The sequence below is a fragment of the Sander lucioperca genome, chromosome 9, assembly GCF_008315115.2.
Source record: "Sander lucioperca isolate FBNREF2018 chromosome 9, SLUC_FBN_1.2, whole genome shotgun sequence".
NCBI classification, from domain to species: Eukaryota; Metazoa; Chordata; class Actinopteri; order Perciformes; family Percidae; genus Sander; species Sander lucioperca.
Genome location: NC_050181.1, coordinates 8,295,557 through 8,320,932, shown reverse-complemented (window position 1 = coordinate 8,320,932; position 25,376 = coordinate 8,295,557). Strand labels below are relative to the sequence as shown.

General features: G+C 39.7%; 1 protein-coding gene across 1 annotated transcript in view; it reads left to right on the top strand.

Annotated features, from left to right (window-relative positions):
* Positions 1-25,376, top strand: part of b4galt2 (UDP-Gal:betaGlcNAc beta 1,4- galactosyltransferase, polypeptide 2) — a 160,570-nt gene that overhangs the window by 8,054 nt on the left and 127,140 nt on the right. The window contains exon 2 of the mRNA XM_031294517.2: positions 11,084-12,193. Within this exon, the coding sequence (XP_031150377.1) occupies positions 11,788-12,193 (406 nt within the window). The 5' untranslated portion in view covers positions 11,084-11,787. The remainder of the gene's footprint in view (positions 1-11,083; positions 12,194-25,376) is intronic.

Below are 25,376 nucleotides of genomic sequence, written 5' to 3'. Positions count from 1 at the left end.
TTTTTTTATCACTCAACGGGGGGGATATAAATCTAACCACAGACCCGGTTAGACTGTGGTTTTCTTTGAAAATTGATTTGTAGTGTTGAATAATGATTTTCTGTAGACTTAAGATTAACTTGCAATAATTCTGACTTACGTTTTTAAATTGTACATAGAGATAAAAGCATCAGACAAGTGTAATTTTATGAGACATGCTGCTTTAAAGTGACATCTGTTTGTGTACAGTGAATGAAACTCGAAGCATGTATGTATGTAAGAGTGAAAATATATGTATGTGAAAAAAGAATGTATGTATGTGAGCGTACCAGTATGAATAATGTCTTATACGGCCCCTCACAGTTAGTGCCAAGCCAAAGATAACTTCTGTCCGTCCACTGTGCACCGGTTGGTTTGTGGGAGATGAACTTGCCCACAGCAAGATGTGCTGGAGCCATGAGAGAGCTGTGAGGCTCCACACTATCAAGTGTAGCATGGCTAATGCATTTTTTATAAGACCAGGAGGGCTTGGTTGTAGGTTAAAACGCAGGGGCCCCCAAGGCCCAAGAGAGTGAGAGAGAGAGAGTTGCTCTGGCTGTGATCTTCATCCAGCTAAAAGTGTTGCCTTTACACCCAGACTTTTTTCTTACAACCGTTTTCTGTTCTCTTTCAGTTTTTACTTTTACTAGCTACTTACAGTCAAAATATGAAGAAATATTGCATTCACATTGTTTTAACCTGCAATAACAATATTACAACACCAACATATTATCAGCTTTTAAGTGTACACTTTCTTTTAGCTCTGTTTATTGTCTCTACCAACTCCTGAGGGAAATATCTGTCTCTTTAGCTGCTAAATACTCCACTATGTTTACCAGCTGCTAACTGTGTCTGTCTGCTGTTTGCTGATTGGCAGGTAGTGTACAGTGGGGTTTAATTGAAACAGCTAACTGCTATGGCCAAAAATTATGTTATGAGAGTGAACTAAAATAGTAAAATTACAGGCTGGAAAACAATGAGAACAACAAAAATGAGTTTAAAGTCGCTATTAAAGCAAAAGTTTCACATTTTTGGAAATATGCTCCAGCCGTTAGAAACAGCTAGCCTGGCTCTGTCCAACGGTAACAAAGTGCGCCTACCAGTAACTGTAAAACTGTGGCTTTCAAGTTTCTTGGCTCTGAGCAGTTGCAACCAGAGGAGACTACAGGAAGTGGCTGTGCGGGCCAAGTGGCCAACTGTAGCTTCATAATTTAACAGACCCACATCAGATTGGTATCGATCTTCTTATTTAACACTCGGCAAGAAAGCAAAAAAAAATAATTTCCCAAAATGTCAAAAAGATACCTTTTTAAGCTCAGAAGAGCTATGGTGTATCACTTGTGACACCTTTCACATACAAGTAGTCATGATCCAGCGTTAACTTGATGAGATTTATTGAAGCTGCTTAATGGCTGAATAAAGATAATACAAGTGGTCAGACTAAGCTGTCATAGCTGTAAGATAAAATAAATCTTCACGAAGGATGACAGTGGGAGTCAGTTATCTGTTGTCACATCAGTTGGTAAAAATGAGTAGCCTGGAAAAAATGAACAATACAAGGCTTGTAGCCTGAGGTCTCTGCTGAGAACATCTGCTGAAGTTCTGCTAAAGAAACACACTGAGATGGAGACTCAGGATGTAGCAGGGTGTGTGTATGTGCAGTGAGCATCTCTCAGTGCTGCTGGGAAAGGATGGGCCTCTTCTGTGTTGCATTAAACCTTATTATAAATGATCAATGATGATGTCACTGACAGGAAAGTCAAGGCCTGTGTACAGTCTCATATTCTTAGTAAATTTAACGAGCTCAGCTCTCGGATGCTAAATGGATAGAAATACAGTACGTGGAGGCCTCAGGCAATGCAACTGTATTAGTTTAAATTCAAACAACCCATCTTCAATGCACCCCTCTGCACTTATAGATTAATGTTTTCAGTTTTATTTACACCTGATTCACAGCTTTCACTTACCCTAATGCTCCAATCCCCATCCTTTCATCCTTCTTTGATCTTCTGCAATGTGCTTCAGCAGGGTGACCTCGGTTAAAGCCATGCGTGTCCACGTGTGTGTCTTCCCTGCTGAGGTGCCCTTGAGCATGAGGCTGATCTCCTAACAGCTCCAGTGTTGCTGTTCTCTACCTGAACCTGAATCTAAACTTATACGTCCTTGCAGAAACTGTTAAAAGGTCACGTTTTTATCCCATATAACCCAAACGTGAAGGTAATTCTGTGTTGGTAATTCTAGTGTTAGGTGGTGTGTTGCTGGGGAACCTGTGAAGTGTTGTGTTACCTGACTGACTGACTGAGACTCACCTGGTAGGAAGGCGACCTGAAGCAATTAGAGGTGTGAGAATGGCTGAGAGAACAGCTGGAAATCAAGGTAACAGTGGTAGAATGTGTGTGAAGATGGGAAAACCAGAGGTGTGTGTGTGTTTTCATTATTATTATGCAAACATCAACAAATACTCTGTAGATTCAGTAAAAAGCAGTCATGTATGGCTTTTATATGAAAGATGCCAATCCATCTGCACTGCTTTGACTGCTAGTAACTTAAAGTACTGATGCATATCCTTTAAGATAACTAATCTCATGCTAAGGTGCACTGCAGGCAGCTGAGTTGCAGCATTGCCAGCAGCAATAGATATAGTCACCGTATTCCTGCAATAGATAATGTATGATGTTTATTCCGTTTACATTTTTTCCAGATTCCTTGTTTTTTTTTACGATTTATTTTTACGACCGTTGTTTCAAAACAACAATGGTGAATGTGATAGACATATGGTTAATCCAATCACCTGCCAGGCATATTTTTTGAAAGTGCCCTTTTCCAAACAGTTTCCATTGATGGCTTCTCAGATGGTTCTGTAGAACAAACCATCTGGTTCATTTAATGAATATCAATGAATTTAATTGTGTGTGTGTGTGTGTGTGTGTGTGTGTGTGAATTCATCAAAAAAAAAGATGAATTGATAATGAAAGTAGTCATTAGCTGCAGCCCTGGTCTATTATATAGAGACAAGCTAGTTGGACAGCTATTGTTACATACAGTGTTTTTATTCTTTTCAATACATCTGCTTTATTACAGTCTCCAGATGGATGGATTTTATACTTTGGTCTTTTCTTTTTGACAATAAGAACGCCCTGATTATATATGTATATAGTAGGGCGCACATATTAATCATATCCATGATACAAACACAATTTAAACTGCACAAAGGTGTACATCTCACAAATGTGATCTGGTGATTCCCTTTGTGTTCCTGTCTTTGTGGAGAATGTAAAACATGCATGCGTTTTCATGTCAGGTTGCTTGTTTGAAATGAGAGATAGCACTGCACAGACAAACTGCTATACAGTAGGAGTGGAAGGAAGAATTTAGAACTCTTTTAATTTGCACTTTCTCAACACATGTACTGAACCTGAGCTCCGCTGTAGACTTACTGGACTGAACTCTGGGACTCCATGCTTGCTTTTGATCCCTTTGGCCCTGCGTTATATACTGTAGCTGAAGCTAAACTCAACCCACAAATGTTCCAGTGGAGCTGACCCATGGTTAACAGTGGAGGATAAAAAGTATCCAGAGCAGCTCTGCACTAAATGCTATAAACTCTAACCATCTGACCAGTAGAACAGACGGATGATTACTATGTAACGCTACAAATATGGCCGTTGTCATTTCTAAAAGGATAAAAATCATTGAATGTGACTTCACACATTGATTGTGTAACAGACATTGCTGCTCAACATCTCAATGTCTTGACTTGTCCCTTTACATTAAAATCCCCCAGTTCAGTTGCAGTCCGTCTCTTCTTCCAGCATATGCTTGCTCTAGACTCGGATGAATTATGTACCCTCACAAATTACCAGTCTGGTCACCCGTCTGGCAACCAATTAAAATTTTAAGATACAGATGCTGTAGACGTTCTGCGAGCTTAAGTTGGCACATCATCTGAATGTGCTTTTTGATATGTATGTGTGTGTGAGTCTGAAAGTGAGGCATCCATTACATTTATGTGACAAGAGCAGGAATTTTTAAACAAGTACAGTACTTAAAGAGTTCCTTTAAAGCCTGCAGATGTTCTTGTGCACGCAGAAGTGTTTCCGCCTATATACTGCAACCTAACACCTTGAATTGACTAACTGCACTTTGTGACAGATTGGTTTGAACATACGCACACTGTCACTGAATCACGTACATGTGTTATATACTTCTAGCCTAATCTGACATCTATGTTCTTGTCCTCTGTAGCGTTTCAGTGCTAAAATGACATAAAATTACACTTAGGTCAGGAATTCATCGACCGTACGGTTTTGTTCAGGTCTGTGAGAGTCACATCTGTAATTATGTACAAAGCAAAGCCAGAAACCACAGTACTACAACTAAGCCCTGCAGTGTTATTAAAATGTAAATTTCAGAGCTGCATCTTCAAGGAAGAACTTGGATAAAAATAAATAGAAGTTGAACATTCAGAAGAGCATTTTTTTCATTTATTCTTAAAATAAATGCACCTATGAGAAAAGAAGCTACTTTGCATATCAAGAACTTATGCTAAATGTTGTGTATTTTTATAAAAAGTTTTCATCATACAAAAAAAGAGCCAACATTTACAGTAGATTTTACATATTTATATTAGCTTTTCAAACATTTCAACATCATGTTTTGAGAAGTTTGGAAGCCAGTGATCTGGATTAAAGTTCAAAGCCCAGTTCTTTGGCCTCTGGCTTTAAGAGATCTCCCTACAATGGCACTTCCTGAACATACTGTTTATTTTCTGGTAACAAATACAGTGCAGTGCAAAGAAAATGTGTTTTTGGAAATGTACAATCCCTGTGCCTCCTGTCACAGCTGGTGGTAACAAACCTGAAAATGTGTTAAGAGTTTCCCCTGACGGCTCATTTCAAAATATAAATCCAAAAGTGCGAAAGAAAGTGTTGGTTCCCGGGTGATACAGGGAAAAAGATTCCCAAAATGTTTGTTCCATGTCTCACTTACAGATGCATCTGGCACAGCATTTCCCCTCTGACTGTGTTTTAGTGTTTGCATTAATGTTAGTATGTTCTGTACCAATGGAAAGCCAGTCCATTAATTAAGAGTTTCAAAAACTAATTTGGCTTGTAGTTTGTCAAGAACTGAGGAGTAAGATGATCACAGCAGCATATGAAAACAAGAAAGTGACATTAACATTAAAATATCTTCTCCCTACATTGGCAAGAAAAATAAATGACATTCTGTTTAATGTTTATCTCTGTCAGTTTTTTTCCTCTCTTTCTGAGGCCAGTTGATCCCGTATATTTTAATATTCTATTCAAAGCTTTGGTGAATCAACATCTTAAATTCTGGTTGAAGGGGTGCTTGAAAACACTCTACTCTTTTATTTTGTACCCAGCTTTTATCTGAAAACATGCCAAAACATCATCGTTATCACATTCAACGTAGTCATCGGTGTGTGTGTGTGTGTGTGTGTGTGAAATGAGAAATGAGAGTCAAGGTTAAAAGTTTAACAAATGCCAACCCAAGTTACCGGAGCCAAAGTTATGTATTCCAATTGTTTATATAGTCCAAACCCCCAAAGCAACACAAATTGCAACCATACCAAACAGATAAAAGCAGCAAGTCCTCTTAATTGAGAAGCTGCAACCAGGAAATGTTTTTACTGCTCAAACTCAAAATCGTCATTGATTTCTAAGTTGGCACTAATGACGCACTGTGTTAGTTCAGGCAGAGCACTGACGTTGCTTTTGCATTAGCTGTTTCATTCATGCTCCACAATCACTGGCTGTTTGGCTACCAGCTGACTACTGCAGTCGCGTCCAATTCATTCATCTGTTACTTAATATGAATTAATTCTTCATTAGCAAATTTATAGGAATAGCTTGACATTTTGGGAACTTGATCCCTGTAAAACAGCAAATTCTTGTTTTTACGCTTTAGTTATTGTACGAATTGAACAGATGATAGTGTGTTATGTGTTAACTAGTGAGCTGTAGATGTGCTGGTATGATAGGTGGTTCTTTTTCAGCTTTAGGAGAGAACTGGGATAGTTTTTCCCCCCTGTTTTCAGTCTTCATGCTAAGCTAGGCTAACTTTCTGCTGGCTTTAGCTTCATACAGATGTGAAAGTGGTGTTAATCTTCTCGTCAAACTATCAGCACTAAACAACAACCATTGATTTCCCCCCTTTTTTAACAATAAGTTAGCCCGATTGTAGTCTCGTTTTGCCAGACCTTCCTCCACAGCGCTGCGGAGGAGGGTCTGGCTAGTCCACACAGCATAACGGGATGGGAGAAAAACGTGCTCTGCCTCGGGAAGGAACTTGTTTTGGTGGAACATGTATACGTTCAAAAGTTGTTTTAGTCGTGCAACAGAAAACTCAGATTGGACAGATAGTCTAGCTAGCTGTCTCGATTTAGCCTGCAGCGATCTGAAGAGCAGTTAACCATAGTCCTCATAAATCAACCGGAGTTTAAAATTCCAACACAAAGAAAGCGGAAGGTACTGGACATCTGGTTGAAAAGAGTGAAATCCAGGGTAATTTCCTGCAGCAACGGAGCAATTCCGGAAGTGGAACGTCGTGGATATAGACTAGCCCGTTGTTAACCTCCGTGATGGAGGCTGCACTTTATGCAGCTTCACAGAGAGATTAGTGAGCCCACTGCTCTCTGTGGTAGGGAGAACACTGAAATCCTTACAAATGACAAAGATTGGCCCCATTGGGATCTACCTCTGGTGTAAGTTTGATGAAACAAGGAGGCATGACAAAGTATTGTGTCCTTGATTGGTTTGAGTTGTTCCTTTACACTTTAACCACAGCTCTATCATGGATTTTGTTTATAAACTCTTTTTGATATTCTGTTACCCTTTCCTTCTTTGGTTGTCATCTGGACTGTCCAGTCTTTTATTTGCACATTTAGAAACAGCCTTGAAACTTAAGAGACAAAAAAGGGCAGTTGTATTCCACTTCACAAATTTTAATAGCATTTCTCTGTGGGTTCCTTGGCAGACATTATATGATCAGGGACTTTTATGAAATATATTACTGTTGTTAAAAAGGAAGTTACTGTACAGGGATCCTTGCATAAACTGGTTGCATAATACTGGTATATTTCTCTCTATCACTGTTGCCATCTCATCGTCTTTTCTTCTTACTCTCCTTGGTCTTTCTCTCCATGACTTAAAAGCTTCAAAGACATAGAGTCATACATGACTTTGTTGGTGACACAAATGTGTCCCATCTTGTATACAATCCCAGTGAGATGTCCCAGAGAGAGAATTCAAGGAGACAGAAGCCAAGTGAAAAACATGAGATTTTCTCGGTACCATTTTATTGTCTTTTGTTTCGGTCTGCTGACCTTTTTCAAGACAAAAAAACTGAAGTCCCAAGATAGTACTTGTGGTCTTGAGAAAAGTCAGTTGAATGAAATGTCAGCAAATAAAGAGGCTTAGGTGCAGATGGATTTAGTCCTTGTGGGCCTTCGTTTTCATACCTCACATGAGAGAAAACGCACTGACGTGTGTTGTATCTACATTGATCTCTGATAAGTCCTGTGCAGCTGGTCATCTGGAGCAAAATAGGATCTCAATCCTGTGCATATTTATTTCTTCTGTTTCTCTGTTGCTGATTTTTAACAGTGTTGCACTATCACATAGTTCAACACCTGTTGGCACTGAGGGCAACCTGCTTGCCCCTGAGCTCTGTAGTTGCAGCAGAAAATGGGAAAAGTCTCTTCTGTGTGTCTGACTGATTATCTGTCTGACTGCCTCACTACATGTCATGAAGTCACCCCTGATACATTGCATGCCAGCCTGTTTAGTCACTGAAGAGCAGCACGGCTGGGAAATAAATCCTGACCTGCACAAGCATTATGGTGCAAATGGTGTGCGGTGTCCCTGTCAGCAGAAATCCATCTCATTAACTAGCAAGTTACACACACACACACACACACACACACACACACACACACCCCTCGATGCTCACTCTTGGCAGCCTCAACTTTGTTGCCCACTGACAAACAACAGACACAGCAAGAGGCAGCCAACTTTCTGGACAGGCAGCAGCCATCAGCTCAGTCACCAATGATTCAGCCACTATGTTTCAATTTGCTGTATTTTGCCTTAACATGTCCCGAGAAGCAACGTAGTAACTCACCGTATGCTGCATTTTACTAGCCTGACAAGCCAGACCCACATCAAGATGTTGGGTCTGGGAACTCACCATTGACAGGGCTCAATCCGAGGGGCGGGATAAACAGTTGTCTTTCAAATTCCCTCTGCACGCAATAGAATAGAGCTACAACCGACCAGAGCAACGCTAGTTGATAGATTAAAGATAGATTGCCGTATCCGGTCGGCAAATCTTCCTTTTTTAAGAATGACTTCAGTGCCGTTCTTTGTACTTTTCTCAAAGAAAAGCTTAACTCCAAGTCTTCCGGAGTCGCAGCCAAAGCTGATTCGAAAGACCGCTGTTCGCCAGCAGCAGCAGCCATCTTCTTTGTTTTCAAGTAGCAGGGAATTCATGCGGAACCATCGCAACTCTGCCGTCATTATGTTAAGCCCGCCCACCGACTCTATACTCGATGTGATTGGCCTGACTAGAGTTTGGTTTTTCCAGCTCGCAAGTCAACGGAGAGTTGCTAGACGACCCTGGCTGCAAATTACATTTGCTGCCGCTAGGGTGCGTCTAGATTTCTAGGCTAGCATTTTACCTCATTGGGTTTCCTGTTGGACAGTTTAAGAGTTGCGCTTGGTGTAATTTGTATTTTTTTTTGTATACAATATTCAATTTTGGTACAGATACCAACGTTACGGTACCAAGTTAATACCGTACTTTAAGAAATATTAACTTGTTTGGTTGAATAAAATGAGCCAAAGTTGTCGAACATTAAATGCTGTCTAAATACAAGCAGCTGCAAAATACACTAAACTTGCTTTAATGCTGTTTTCAGCCATCTTGCCTTCATCAGTGTGGTGCCTAAAGTTGTTTTTGGTTTCCTTATACACAGTTCATTGATCATTGGTCATGTGACTTATAGATCGCTATAGACACAAAGTATCTTTGTAAAATAATTTTTACAACATACCATGTTTCCACCTAATGGATGCAGAAACATATAAATCACTATAAATACAAACCTTACAATATAACAAACAACTTTTAAGATTTGTCTTTAGTAAATACATGCTTATATCTTAAGCCATCAATGGAATGTTCAATTTCCATTTTATTTTTAAATACAAAGCAACAAATACTGTTTACTTTAAACCTCATTTTTTAAACTCATTTTTTAAAACTGAATTCTCAACTCTCTTACATTTCTTTTTAGTTATGGATAACCCTCGCTAATTTTTACCTTTGACTTTAACAGATCTGTCCTTTCCTGCAAACTGTAAACAACCATAGACGCCACCCAGATGAAAGCAAGATAGCTGTTTTAATGGACTTGGGTTCAAGCTCACACGCTTGTTCGAAGTATCGGATATGTTTGAACAAAAGACCAGAAATAGAACAAATCAATAAATAGCATGAAAATAAGCAGTCTGTAGTTAAAGACACTATAAGCGTATGTCTTTTCCTGTCTGTTGGAACAGCCAATTTCCAGAAATGTAAGATATTTGCAAAACATCTTACTATCTTAAATTTGCTAAATTTGAGGGATTTTCCTAGGGGATGTCTGGGATGTTAAGTACCACTTAAGTGCCAGATATCCACCCTTTTCCAATTACCAGCTTAGTATTTTAACATTTATCACTTTCTCTCTTTCTTTCCGTCTAACTCTGTTGGTTTTTCATAAGAAAGTCTGGTGTAGGTCAGTGTTTTTATCGTCTACTTCAACCTCATCTTCTTTTCTCTCATTGATTGGAAAAACCATAAACCTACAATAAGCATTGCTTGCGGGAAAGCTCTTTTTCTCCCCTTTTGCTCGTATGTTCAACTGCATTGTGTATTCCCTCTTGCCTTCTCATTCCATCATAAATGCTTTTTAAACCACTTGACTGGAAAATTGACTTGGCGTGTCAATTCGGCTGAACGGCCGCAGTCAGAGTTTTTCATTTGTCTGCATCTGTAGATGCTTTTGTTGTTGGTTCCGTTTCTGTCAAATTCTCTTGTGTACTTGTTTTGGTAACACTTTATTTGAAGGGGTGTGCATAAGACTGACATGACACCGTCATTATTATGACATGACACTTGTTATGAACATGAAGGAGTTAATTGGAGTGTTCATGACTGTTGTCATTAAGTGTCATTCGGTAAATTATGACATTTTTAATACAAAGTTAGCATTGTCCGAGGTGTCTTTGTCATGACAACTTGACTTTAACTAAGACAACAATCTCTGTGTTATGACAACTTCACCTTAAGCAAGACAATACAACCTGTCGATATCTTTGTAATGACAACTTGACTTATTAACCTTAACATTAACCTAGACAACATAACCTGTCATAAATATATCATGAGAGGCCCATATATCAAACTTTAATAAACTATTTAGCTTTACGTTACATTACATTAAACTGTCATTAAGAGGTTGGTTTTTACATTGGCTGTCATGAGAGCATTATAATTGTGTCATGAATATTATTCCTTGACCACAAGTAAAGTGAAACAATTTGAACCTGTCATGAAGTTTGATTTCATCATCAAATGCTTATATGATGGTGTCATGAATAATATCCATAACCTCAAGTAAAGTGGAATCAATTTGGACTTGTCATTAAGATGTTTTAAAAGTTATAAGACCAGTTTGACGAAAGTGAATGCAGTAACCGAGGTGATTTAATGAATTTTGAACAGATAACGTTAGCTTTAGGCTAACGTTTCTTGTTGCTAAAACTAGCTTATGGCAGCTTACTAAAGTAACCGCTAACTGTAGTTAGCTGCCGTTAGCTAGTGAATTCAGTTCGCTGTACAGCTGTAAAATTAGCTGACTCAGCCCAGGGCAAAACATTAACAGCTCATAGCTATCCTTTAACTTAAACATTTGATAAATGAGTGTCATTAAATTGTATTTAATGTAATTTAATAGCTTCATCCTAATTTATTCTTTCCTTTGTCTTTTATTTTCCTTCAGGTGCCTGAGACTTTCCTGGTCTAAGACTTATAGAAAAGAGAGCAGTATTTTGGCGATCACCAACCAACAAACTCTGCGAGTCTGACTAGCCTGATGCCATAAGAAAAGGACATCTGGACTGAAATGCCAGCAGGACCCTCTCCACTGATGATGAATGTTTGTCAGCAGCTCCCACTTGTGCGCCATCACTTTGGATCACTTATCATTTGAAAGTTTAAAGCATTAGTTGATGGACTAATTGGTCATCGTGAAACTAACTGGACTGTCTTTTAACATTGGGATACCACATGGCTGCAGCAGCAACTTCGGACACTGGGATAGTCACTGACCCAACAAATGATCACATGCCCATATCAGCAAAGATTTATCCGAAATACGGGCCTTAAATCTTAGATTATACTGAACTCGTCATTTGTACTTATTTGCTATATCTACAGTTATGTACGTTAGTAAATAACTTCCTGGATCATCTCACTCAGGGATTGAGGTTGATTACAACATTTTAGTACTTTTGTCATGCAGGGAATCTGGGGACGCATCAGAAACAAGCTGGCAACTAAGACTTGGCAACTCAATTGTAGCTGACTGTGTGGCCTTCCTATCCTCATTAATGACCCCATGACCCCTGCAGAAGTCATATATTTGGGTATCAGCTAACCACATGTTCTTATCAGAGATCTAATAGCAGCCGTCGGGATGAGCACATGTCTGTAGCCGTGCCGCGCCAGCGTTGTCGAGGCTGGCGGTCATCTTCCACGGCCATGACTCGGCTGATGTTGGGCAGGACTCTGGAGCGCATCTGTAAAGGCGTCCTGCTGCTCTGCCTGCTCCACTTCCTCATCATGATGATCCTGTACTTCGACGTCTACACGCAGCGCTTCGACCTCTTCAGCCGCTTCAACAACGGCCGCAACGGATCCAGGAATAACGTCAGCGGACCAGCAGGGAGCGGACACCATTATTACTATTACAACCTTTCCAGGCCCAACGCTACTTTAGCCAGCTACCTTGCCACAGGGGAGCAGCTGGTGCCGAGTGTGCAGCCCGAGACCAATCAGACACCTTCCCCCAAACCGCTGCCGCCGTGCCCCGAGATCCCACCAGGCCTTGGTGAGTAATAATTGATGGTCCTCCACTTCACCACCATTTACAAGTGTTAATAGAAATCTAAAAGGAACCTAGATGATAGCTGGCTACATTAGCTGTCTTGAGTCATTACAGTCCCGTAAACTGTGATGATAGTTACACTATATGTGCATATGCCACAGTTTGGTACGGGTGGGGGAAAAATCGATACAGCATAGTATCACGATATTTTCCGTGGCAATACTGTATCTATACACAGACGCCAAGTATCAATCTATTATTATATATGTGTTGGTCAGTTTGTCTGCTTGACAATCATTATAATATTGATATATAATAATTATGATAAAAAAGCGCTATATAATTGTAATTAATTATTATTATTATTATTACTATTATTATTATTATTATTATTAATAATAATAATAATAATCCCATTTTGCAGCAATAAAATTGAAGTGAGATGAACAAAAAGAAATTTATCTTTTAAGATAAAACAGATGTTGGGAAAAATTTGAAGTCGGAAAAAAGGTAATAAATATATCGCAGAATATTGCAATATGTTTAAAATTGCAATAATATTGTATCTTAACTTAAGTATCGTGATGATATCGTCAGGCCTCTGGTGATTCCAACCCCTACAGTTTAGCAAACTGTCGTGGCTCAAAGTGTTTCCAGATTTCAGGCGTGGCTAATTTCGGGCTCTGGCTATCTTGTGGTAAATTTAACCGTTGCATCCACAAGAGTGCAAGATTGACGAAAAGACTATGCAAACTGATCTGCGCTCTTGGGTTGTGTTTGTTGATGAGGTCTCTCTCGTTATGAGAGGAGTTGATAGTGTGTCCATTTTAGTGTATTCAGTCTGTCGCTGCCATGTAATGCTAGCTAGCCAGCAGTCTGCAGATTTTGGGCCGGTGTCTTGTTGAAAAGAAAATGACAGGGGCAGATGTGAAGAAGACATTCTGTGCTGAAACTGATCACCAAAGTGGATATCCACACTCTTCTTGAAGCATAAAGCACTGACAGTCCACAGCTGTGTGGGATAACAATTTTGAAATGCTTATGACCTTTTTTACTGTAAAAATGTTACTGGCCAAATGGAAACTAAGAGGGTTTTGCCTTGTGTTTCAGGCTTTCAGTACAATATGTTTAGGCAAAACACCACAGTTATCCTGTTTCTATTCAGTGCTATAAACTCCTATTATAGCTCATTATAGGTTAAATAGTCATACGTTTTTGATCTGCATGAGTGAGCTTGAAATGTGACTTTTCTATTTGAATCACTTTCTGTCTTGCTTAATCACCTTTTCTGATGACCTATTTGTTTGATTTGTTTATCCAGCTGGCTTGTTGTATTTGTTGTTATGGCCTGTACACACTGTATGCCCGATAACGGAGGATTTGCAGATCATTGATTAGTGTTATGAATAAGGAAGATGAGACCTTGATCGGAGCTTGAAGCCGGAGCATACTATTTTATATTCAGTAAATAAATGCCTCTCCAGTCTAATTCCAATTAGCGGAAGAGCAAGTTTAGCCGTAATTTTGTTTTTCTGGATCAGCCTGCAACATAAAATGGATTTAATGTCAACGATTTACACTGTGGTATTTCAACCTTATAGACTCACAGCGGGGCTATTAGCAGAGATTCATGCACTGAGACACGAAGGCACACACAGCAGCACACGTACCCACACCAGAGCTTTAAGAATATTTCTTTTGTGCTTTTATTGTCTTAAAAGAACACACAAGTTGAAATAACTATTAATTAAGAAGCTTAGAGCTTCAGATGGTTGCAGGAATCTTGTAGAAACTGTAGATGTTTCGGAAAGTTGTAGTGACAGTGGTTGGCAGTTTTTCTTCTAAAGTTATTTATTCAGTGTTTTACAATTTGTTACAAGTTAGAATTTAAGAACAGAAAGAAATGTAAAAAAAAAAGAAGAAGAATGGAAGCCGTTTTCTATAGAAACTGTAACTGATTCTTAAACTGCAAGTTTTCAAACAAATCCCATATCCTCTTTGTGTATTCAGAAGAAAATCCATACCTCATCACGAAAAATGCACCACGGGACTGTACAGAGTCTGGACTTGTTTTGTTTTTTAAGCTTTGTATGAATTGCCTTCATCAGCAAAAAGCTTTCTAATTAACTAGCAGTGACATTACACACACACACACACACACACACACACACACACACACACACACACACACACACACACACAAATGTGACACACATAGACTGGTCATACATACAGTGTCTTGGGCTTACAACATGTGATATGAATGTAGTTCCCCTGCACACTGGTACACACACACACACACACACACACACACACACGAACACACACACACACACGAACACACACACCTCATTATCTTCACTATCCATCCATCCACCCAACAAATCAGAGGTTGATTGAGTCACACTAAGCCTCGGGTTTACTAAATCTATAATTACATAGTGGACACGGACTCTATCACTCACTCACTCACACACACCCACACACACACCCACACACACACAAACACACACACACACACACACACACACACACACACACACACACACACACACACACGCTTTACAGCTCTCTGTCATGAATACTCACAAATTATTGAGCTCATGAAGGAGGAACTAACTCTTTTTTTATTTCACATTTGCCAGAGAGCACTTGTCTTGATCAACTGATCCTGATACCAATGAGGCCACTATCTGTCTGCTAAATATGAATCTGCAGTCAGGAGCCAGTTAGCTTAGCTTACCACGAAGGCCACAACTTGTGCTTCTTACACTTTCTTTGTACAGACTAAACAAACAAGATTTGGGGCCCTATTTTAACGATCTAATCTAGTCTGTGCGCCAGGCGCATGGTTCAAAAGGGTTGTACTTGGTGTCTTCATTAATCATAGGTGTGTTTTGGGTGTAACATGCAATAAACCAATCAGAGTGTCATCTCCCATTCCCTTTAAAAGCCAGGTGCGTTTGTACCTAACGCATTGCTATTATGATGGCGGATTTGCACCGTAATATTTTTATTTGTAATCTTTTGCATGTGTGTGTAACAAGCATAGTGCGCGCGCGCTGTGTACGAGCCTAGACGCATTTTACTAATTCACTGTTAAAATCACAGTGAAATGCTCCGCTATTGACTTTAGACCAGTTTTTTTTTTTTTTTATATATATATATTTTTATTTCAGGGACAAATGCTATTGTTTGTACAGAGATTGTATTTTGTCATTTTCAATCCCTCCCCGACCAACCCAGAACAGTCTGCCTTACATAATATTCATTAATAGTAATAGTACAAAATATGAGAATAATAATAATAATAATAATAATAATAATACAATATTAAAATAAATAAAGGAATGAATAAATAAATAAAAAAAAAAAAAAAAAGGTTGTAGACCAGGTTTTTGTTAGTCAATGGCGCGATCACTTCCCGCTACCTCAAGATAGCAATACGCCAAGAAATTACCTGAACACACCTCCCTGTAAGACCAGCATGCCCATGGGCGCCGAGATGGGCGCAGGTGCATTTGCTATTTAAACGACGTGGCCGCTGGACGGGAAATTGACAACTGCGTCAGTCTTAAACTAGCAAAGACTCTTGCGTCGGGCTTTGTGCTGCGCTGCACTGGGTGCAAGATAGGGCCCATAACATGATAAATAGTATTGAATTTAATAAGTGCTAGGTGGACTTTATATAGCTATTCCCCTTTGTTTACAGTTTTTATGCTAAGCTAACCGGCTGCTGACTGTAGTTTCATTATTACCGTACAGACACGAGAGCGTTATTAATATTCTCATTTAACTCTGGGCAAGAAAATGCACATTTCCCAAACTACTCCCTACATATCTTAACACTAAGATCTCGCAGTGTACCTTAAATTTTGTGTTTGCAGCTTTCGCCTTCTTATTGCACCCCCACCGTCCAGAAAGTTCTCTTTCTAGGAGTTGTTCCTTTTCCTCCTGTTTTGCTCAGGTGTTATGCGATGTCTTTTTGTGTCTTCTTAAAGAGCTTGGACTGAGTCGTGAACCAGTGATATTGTCGACCTAAAAGCCCATTTAGACCTTGCAAATAAACCTGATCTGATTTGACACATATATATTTAATAATATATAGATTTATATTTACAATATTCATTCTTTCTTCCAATCTTTAATTTAGTTTTTTGTTTGTTACTCGTATATAGCAGATTATCGCTCAGCTGATGAAATGGAAAATATGTTTCTTATTTTCTTCCACCTGTTCCATTGGTAAAGGAGCTTTGTAAACATAATCCCTTGCGAGCGCAATTGTGGCAACATTTTTCTCATCTTTCTTTCTTTTTTTTTTTTTTTTTTTTCTTTTTTTTTACTGATTGCTTTTCTCATTTGATAATGAGGTTTGGAACAAGCTTTGAAATTGGGAGTGGGAGATAAAGCTGTCAGGTTGATTTGTCTCTTCGCTGATTCCATTATTTGCTTGGAATTGGCTGTCACTGACTCTGGATTTGCCATTCACACCAGGCACAGGTGTACTCTTGTAGCTTATCTCTGCCTTTTCTCTGTGATGGAGTGGCTGCCTGGGGGCTGTAATGAGCAGGAAGGCAGAGAAAGGCTGAGTGAGTCTGTTTTTTAGTCACAGGTTCAGAGAAAGAGAGGGAGAGATCTAATGGATGGTGGTATGATGGTTGGTAAGAAGTGAGACAGACAGAGAGTGGATGAGTGGAGGAAGGAACAGCAGGTGGAGCGGTGAGGGGGTGTTGAGGGAAAAAGAGAGAGACGCGCGCGCGCACACACACACACACACACACACACACAAACACACACACACACACACACACACACACAAACACACACACACACACACACACACACACACACACACACACACACACACACACACTGGTTTGTGGCACTATCTTTGTGGGGACCCGTCATTGACATAATGCATTCCCTAGCCCCTTACCCTAACCTTAACCATCACAACTAAATGCCTAACCTTAACCCTTACCCTCACCCTAACCATAACCTAATTCTAACCCTAATCCTACAACCAAGTCTTAATCCTCAAACAGCCCTTTAAACTTGTGGGGTCCAGCATTTTGGCCCCACAAAGCTGTCGGGACCCCACAAGTATACTGGATTCCCAGTTTTTGGACCCCACGAATATAGTTAAACAAACCCACACTTAAACACACACACGCACGCACGCACGCACGCACGCACGCACGCACGCACGCACGCACGCACACACACACACACACACACACACACACACACACACACACACACACACACACACACACACGAGAGAGAGAGATAAACAAACAAACAAGCCCTTGGCTGTCCCAGAACACCAGCTGACAGGTGCTGCCTGTATGAGTGGCTAGCATCCACAGTTTTATATCCTGGCTGTGTGTGTTCGCTGGCATGTGGGGTATGCAAATCAGCTGGTCATCAAAACAAAGTGTAACCTAGGCATTGAGAAGTATTGCCAAAAGTCGTTGTCGTTGAAAAGTCTTGTAAATAAATCTTGTAAATTGAAAACTGCAAATGAATTATGTTTTTATCTGTTCATCTGTTTTTTTTCTGGGTTATTTCAATCCTGTCTCATAGAAAGTAGTTGATCAATCAATTAGTCCATCAACTGAAAATTAATTGTCAGCTATTTTCAGTCAATCAACAGTTTTAAGTTAATTTTTTTTAAGTCAAATGCCAAAACTTGATTGGTTCCAGCTCCTTATATGTGAATATTTGCTGGTATCCTTTGTCTTCTATAACATCATTACATCTATTGGGCAAAACACGCAATGTACATATATCAGTTTGATCTCTAGGAAATTGTTATGGGGATGTGTTTTTGGTTAGTTTTTTTCCTCTGCTATTGTCCATCATTTGAAAGACCAAACAATTAATCAATTAATCATTAGTTACAGCCCTGTTGTGTTGCAAGATCAGATATTTTGGTAGAAAAAATTAAATACAATGTCAATGAACATTTTACTGATACGTTCAATCAACAGTATTTCCTCATTATGTTGTTAGAAAATGTAATCTGGCCGGCATTATGTTTCTGTCAAAACATATTTGCTCTTGCAAATTAGCTGTATATAAACATTTTCTAGGAGATTGGAGCAGGTTGGTTAATTGATATGGAGCTTTGAATGCAAACAGAGAAAAAATGTAAGGAAGTATTACTGTCCTCTCATATTGATATATAATTATCGGATTACTATGATGCCTTCTTTTTTCCCTCTGTGTATCATCACTGACCTCTTTGGGAAGCCACTGTTACCTGTGAATTATTTGATGTGGCACCAGCCTCAAATTTAAAAGCAGGTGCTGCATTTAATCTTTATTGGACGGTGACACAAGCTTTAATGTGTTCAGTTTTGATCTATGAGTTTTAATAAGCAAATTTCTACTTGTAGCCATTAAATGCTCAGACATCCATGTGCATGTTTCTGTGTAAATTCTTTTCAAGCCTAAACCCTATTATTTATTCTTCCTATTAATCACTTTTTACACACACCGTGTACACATATCGACGCTTGAGCGCGCGCACACACACACACACACACACACATACACACGCATGCACGCACGCCTGCACGCACACACACACACACACACACACACACACACACACACACACACACACACACACACACACACACACACACACACAGAGCTCAGTGGGAGGTTAAAAGCAATTTTCCAAAAAAATCCTTTTTTGTTTTAATTGGGAAAACCCCTGAAGAGCATCCTATCAAATGCAATTAGAAATAATGAACTGTCTCCTTGCATTGTATAGAGCTATGGATACTAGACTTTGTCAATACTTATGAATTATAATTTTTTCTACTTGCATTATCTCCATGGTATACTCTACCGTACTACTACAGAAAAATAGTCCATTTTGGAATTCCTTCTTATTCTCGTCCAGTAGGCTTGAGGTCGAGTAGAGCAGCCCAAACACCCTTTTATGGTAGAACAGGTTGAAGTTGTAATTCCTGCACTGTGACGTGAGTCTGCGTTGCCTTTCCCTAACGTACGAGTAGTACTGCTAGAAGCTCAATACTGAGATCCCGCTGCAATCGCTGAGCTGCTCATCTATCATGTAGCGTGACACCAGTCAGTCGGAGATCTCACTCTGGAGATCTCATCTCAGCTGCTGCACTGTTCATTCAGTCACTGTTCAAAGCATGTGAACAATGATTGCGCTTTGTTTTAAAGCTATAGAAACATATTATTTATTCATTACTAAGTAACACTTAACAGCAGTGTTTTAGTCGAGACCACCTAAACCGAGACCAAGTCATCACCAAGCCCAGAGTGTATTGAGACCGAGACAAGACCAAGACTTTGATGGTTTGAGACCGAGTCAAGACCAAGACCAGACTTGTGTTAGACAGCCAGAGCTTCTTCTAATGTGTCCCGTATTCACTTTCTTTGGAGTGTGTGTAAAAGGGCAGGGAGGGGGGGGTTTATGGTAACAAATTTCAAATTAGATATGAGTGAAGTTATTGGTTGCATTTGCAAGTTTTAACACAGGCCTAAATCAGACAATGCACAGGCAATTTAGCCAAATGCCTGCAGTTGTGGTCTTGACCGGTCTTGAAATAAAATCCAGAGTCCTCTTTATCCGACAAGACAGAGTAAAAATGTGGTCGATTCCGAGACGAAGACCGATCTCAAGTACTACAACACTGCTTTACACTAATGTATGTGTACCTTTTTCAGTAATGAGCAGTGTAATGGAACTAAGTACATGAACTCAAGAACTGCAGAAAGTACAAATTTGAGGTACTTGTGATTAACTTGTGTATTTTCTTTTTATGCCACTTTATACTTCTTCTCCACTACACTACAAAGGGAAATATTGAACTGTTTTATTCCACTGCATTTATTTGACAACTGTAGTTACTCTAAAAATGTAGATTTTTGCATACAGAACATATGAAGAGCTTATAAAACATGCTGTTTTGTTATAGACCTAACATAAACACAAGTAGAGCTGAAAAGATGAATAGTTTCATTGGAAGTAAATTATTTGGCAATTTTAATAATTTGTGGTGCAAAAATGGTTAATGCAACTTTTTAAAATGTGAGGATTTGCTGCTTTCCCCTTTCCCCTAATTTATTTTTGATACTTTTGATTTTTTTGGGCGGTCTTTTTGAGAACTTTTACTTTTAATACTCTAAGTACCTTTTTTTATAATACACACTTTTTCTTAAGTCTTAAGTATTTTTACCATGTGGTATTAGTACCTTTACTTAAATAAATGATCTGAATACTTCCTCCACCACTTATAATGCGTAGTGAATAGGATTACAACTAGAATACAGTTACTAATCCCACTAGGCTTCATTACTTTGACTTGTTGGGAGCTCAGCTTGTTTGCTTTCAAGTAACTCCCCCAACACAGATAAGCACATGTAAATATTCTTAAAAATATTCACAAATACACATTCAAACACATTTATAATTCCACACATGTACATACACTTACTCTGGATTTCCACTGAATGCAGAACGTCTGCGGAACTGCTGTGTGCTCCGCCGTCCGTCAATACCCACTAGGTCCGGATTTGTTGCGGCACAGCTGCGGCCATGACTGACAGCTGTAGTCACGAGGACCCACAAAATCTCGCAAATTCACGTAGAATAGAACCACAAAACCAACAACAGTTTGTTTCCGTCCAGAGGAGATAGAAGCTCTGCGTATCTGCTCCGGAGGGCTGCGGACCGCTGGAGCTGGGATGCAGTCGGAACGCAGCCCTTCCGCAGTCAGTGGAAATACACACATTGACTTTAATGGAAACCTAATGACTCCGCCGCCGTTTCGGAGCCGTTCCACAGCCGTTCCGCATCCAGTGGAAATTGGGGGTTACACATACATTTGAACATTTTGCAGAACACTTATCCACTTCTGGACCCAGAGCATTCTAATTCTTGTTTTATTCATAGCCAGAGAGTAATTTGATTGGAATGACATGTCCTTTATAACCCTGAACTTTACACATGTGTCCACTGTGGGAGGAAACCCTCAGGAGAGCCTGAACCATGTCACCCCTCCACCTGGCAAAATGTGAAAATGCTGTTTAAAATCTCTCTTAAAGCCGGATTGAATCCAGGGTGGCCTTTCACTCCTTAGGCCTTCACCTTCCTAATGCTCAGTGAACGGTGAGTTTGTGGCACAGCATGTTTTATGCCCTTTTTTCCTAAATTTTTAATGAAGGGTTTAAATAGGGCAGCTTAGGTTTAGAACAATGATTTGTGTTAGCTCAGTCAGTGGAACTCAAGGCACTCACATTATATTTTAGTTAGACTTTAAAAAAAATCTAAAACTTTGGAAATGTAAATCTGATTGTATAGCCTTAAGATTTGCTATTTAGAGATTGACCTTTTAAAACAGTTGGTATTTTATTTTGAAAAGATATTTAATCTAAAATTATATATACAAAAACACTGAAAAATGGGTATAAAGAGCGATGATGTGTGGAACATTGCAGAACTGAACAGGAGTTAGTTCAGTGTTATGTCAGGATGCATGGTTGCTTTTGTATGATGGTATTAATGTAGCTGGAGTCTGAAGAGGTGGGTTTTGAGGGCCGTTTTCAATGCTGACAGTGATTTTGATGTGGTTTGGTAGTGAGTTTCACAGCGAGGGGGCGGCAACTGAAAACGCCCCGTCACCCCAGGTTCGGCGCTTGGTCCTGGAGATTTGCAGGAGGTTGCCATCATCCAGACCAGAGGAGGAGGGGGCGTGCTGGTGGAGCAGTTCAGAGAGGTAGGGGGGAGCCAGGTTGTTAAAGGCGTTTTATACATAGGTATGGAGTACAATCTTGAAGTTTATGCTGTGTTGAACCGCAAGTCAGTGGAGGTCATAGAGGACTGGGGTGATGTGGTCACGTGAGCGGGTACAGGTAAGTAGGTGGGCGGCAGAGTTCTGTACTGGAGTTTATTGAGGACTTTGTTTGGGAACCTTAGAGGATGCTGTTGCAGTAGTCAGGCCTGGATGTTACAAATGCATGAATGAGTGTTTGCAGCAGTAAGTGACAGTGGGGGTCAGAAGCGGACAATGTTACGGAGTTTCATGTTCATGCTACAAACAAATCAAGAGGTATAAACATGAGGAACCGAACCAAAATCAATGTTTTCAAGCTGGATCTTTGTTTTTCTTTGTCGGTTTCTTTGTTCCGCACCAGAATTTGTTTGAAAGATTCTCCACCAGCCTAAACAAAGCGAAGCACTCCAGCGTTTGTGTAAACCACAACAAACGGGTTAGATGTGAAAGCACTCTTAATGTGATAGATTGGAAAACACGTGAATCATTGGACACCATATTCTCCAATAGTTCATGTTTATGAAATAACAAGTGCAACTGTGTTTCGATAGGTCTTTTCTGCTTCATATCTCAACACTGCTATATGTATATTCACATATTACTGTACAGCATACAGCAGATAACAGTGTACAAGATCAATAATCAACCACATTATTCTGTTTTATCCTGTAAAATGTTGTAAGCTCTCAAAATAAGATGTAAAATACATGGAATGATGCAATAAGAAGAGCAAACCCAAGGTAAGCTGATGTAAAAAAAAAAGGCCAAGAATTCATGTCTAATGTAAGTGTTTCCTCACCTATCGCTGTGTTTATTAGGCAAGGGAATTACATCAGTCCGGTGAGAGAAAATAGCCTATTTTCTTCACTGCTTTCAATCAAGCCAATAAACAAGGTCGTTACCTTCAGAAACACATTGCTGTGCACTCCCACACAGCGAGGAAACCAACACAGCCATGGCCGCGAAGGCAAAGGGCTCTTGACAACATAATGGCTGCCATAACTTCATTAAAATGGCCCTGCCTCCCTTCCTCAGTGCCATTCAACTTATTTTTATACAGGACCATTCTGCTGCGTGTGTGAGTTTCCAACGTGTGGCAGCATAATTTCAGATTTTCATCAATCTATCTGGATATCTGGTTATTTGGGTGTTTTTTTTTTGCCTGGTCTTTCATCCAGTGAAATATGAGCTGGAACTCACTCGTTTCAAAAGGTGAAACGACGCGTCCTCAACCGTCTCACCGTTTCCTGTCCGGGCCACTGTGTAGCTGCACAGTCATACTGTATCAACTGTCCCAGCAGCCTGTGACCCACAGTGAAGTGTTTGGCAGAAGGCAGAATTAGATCTTCGCCAACACTGTGTGGATTCAGGACATGTGATATGAGGCTAGAAAGGACACCTCCAGGGCTGGTTTAGAGTGGTCACTTGGTGCTTGAGTGGAGTTGATTGTTTAGCTGTGTCTCCATGGACAATGAAGAATGGCTGAAGACTAACAGATGCAGCACAGAACAAGAATGATTATTAAACCCTGGTGACGAGCATGCGGAGGATGCTATATGTTAAATGTATTTTCCATATGCGTGTCCTGTATGTGTGAGACTGGAGGAGGAAGCCAAGTGATGACATTATAGAGCGGCAGGAGGAGGTTGGGGTGGATGGATGGTTCAACAAACTCGGAGACCGCTGCATTTTTCCCGTTCAATTCAGTTCCGTTTTTGTAAGCATGACCACAACCATTAACGAACCAAGTGTTGATTATTGTTACCAGATTGTTATAGATCAGAAAACATTTGTCATATAATTGGAGGACTTGTTAGTATGTGCATGTCATTTTCTGTGCATCTTCGACTATGTTTAAAGTCAGTGGTACCACCAATAGAAAAAAAGTAGCAAATATTGTATTCTTTAATCCTTGTTTTATTTAAATGTGTAAAAAAAACTATGATGATGAAAACCATGTAGATATTACGTTAACCATCCTCCTACTGTTTGTCAGACTCTGATGAGGTTTCCCCAAATGCGTAACAACACTCCTTTGTTTCTCTGAGTGGGTGGTAGGAGAGGATTAGTTTATTAGGTTGGTTATTAACAGCTGTGATTGTGCTTTGAAAAACAGAAGAATAAACTTGTTGGTCACCCAACAGCTGCAACACTCATCAAACAATGAAATCTCAACAAGCCATGCGTGTAGATATTTGTCATATTCACTTTTATCTCAGTCAAACATAAGTGTGGCTCATGTGTTTGTTTATTTTGCTCCAGTTAGAGAATTCTTGTAGATGATAACTGATTGTAGAAGAAATACAATTGTTTTGGCCATGCTAGCAGGGTGGCTGTCTGTCAATTGATCCACCATTTTGATCCAGACTGAACAATCTCAACAACTATTGGATGGATTAACATTAAATTATGTACGGACATTCATGGCACCCAGAGGATGAATCATAATGACTTTGGTGAGCTCCTGACTTTTTATCTAGCACCCTCATCAGTTGAAATTATTTATTTATCCAATACTTTGATTTAGGACCAAATACAAAACCAATCACATTCCCATCAGTCTCAACTGTACTTAACAAATTAGCAAATATTAGCATGCTAACCAAGATGCTGAATATAGTAAAAAAATATATTTGCTTACCATCAGCATCTTAGCATTGTGAGCATGTTAGCATGCTGATGTAAGGATTTAGGTCAAAGCACCATTGTGCCTAATTACAGCCTTTGAGTTTGTTTAGTGCTTTGACATGGAGTACACACCCATCTCGTCACAGTGTTGCTACAGGCCTTGTCTGACAGATGACAACAAACAAAACTGTAATATACAAAAAAAAACCTGGTTTGATTATCATGATCTTAAAGGGCAGGCGCACTGCCAGAACACTAGCAGGGGAGAAGCAACAGTTTCAAAAGTCAAAACTGGTGCTCAGATCAATCACGTCACTTCATGTAGCTGAATCCCTTGTGCAGTTGACCGCCGTTTTGTCATATTCACTACCCTGAGGGCTTAACTTAGGTAGATCTGTGTTATCAACGAGGGAATTGCTGTGCCTTGAAGCAAGCGTTCATTCACAATACTTTGCATACTTTATATTCATGAGCTGTGCAGAAGGTTGCTGCTGTAATATGCAGCCACTTTGCAATGTAAAGCTCGCAAAGTAACAACTAAGTACCTCCTGCATGTGTTTCAAACAGAAAATGTATGTCTGTAGTAAAAGACAACTGCATTGCACAGGTTATATAACTCTGTTGCAGGATTTATCAATATATCTATCTATAGGTCTGAAATATGGTAAAAGCCTGTGAGGCAATTACGTCACCACGTTAAAGAGTCAAGACCTTTTTATTTCGAGGCATAACGTCAG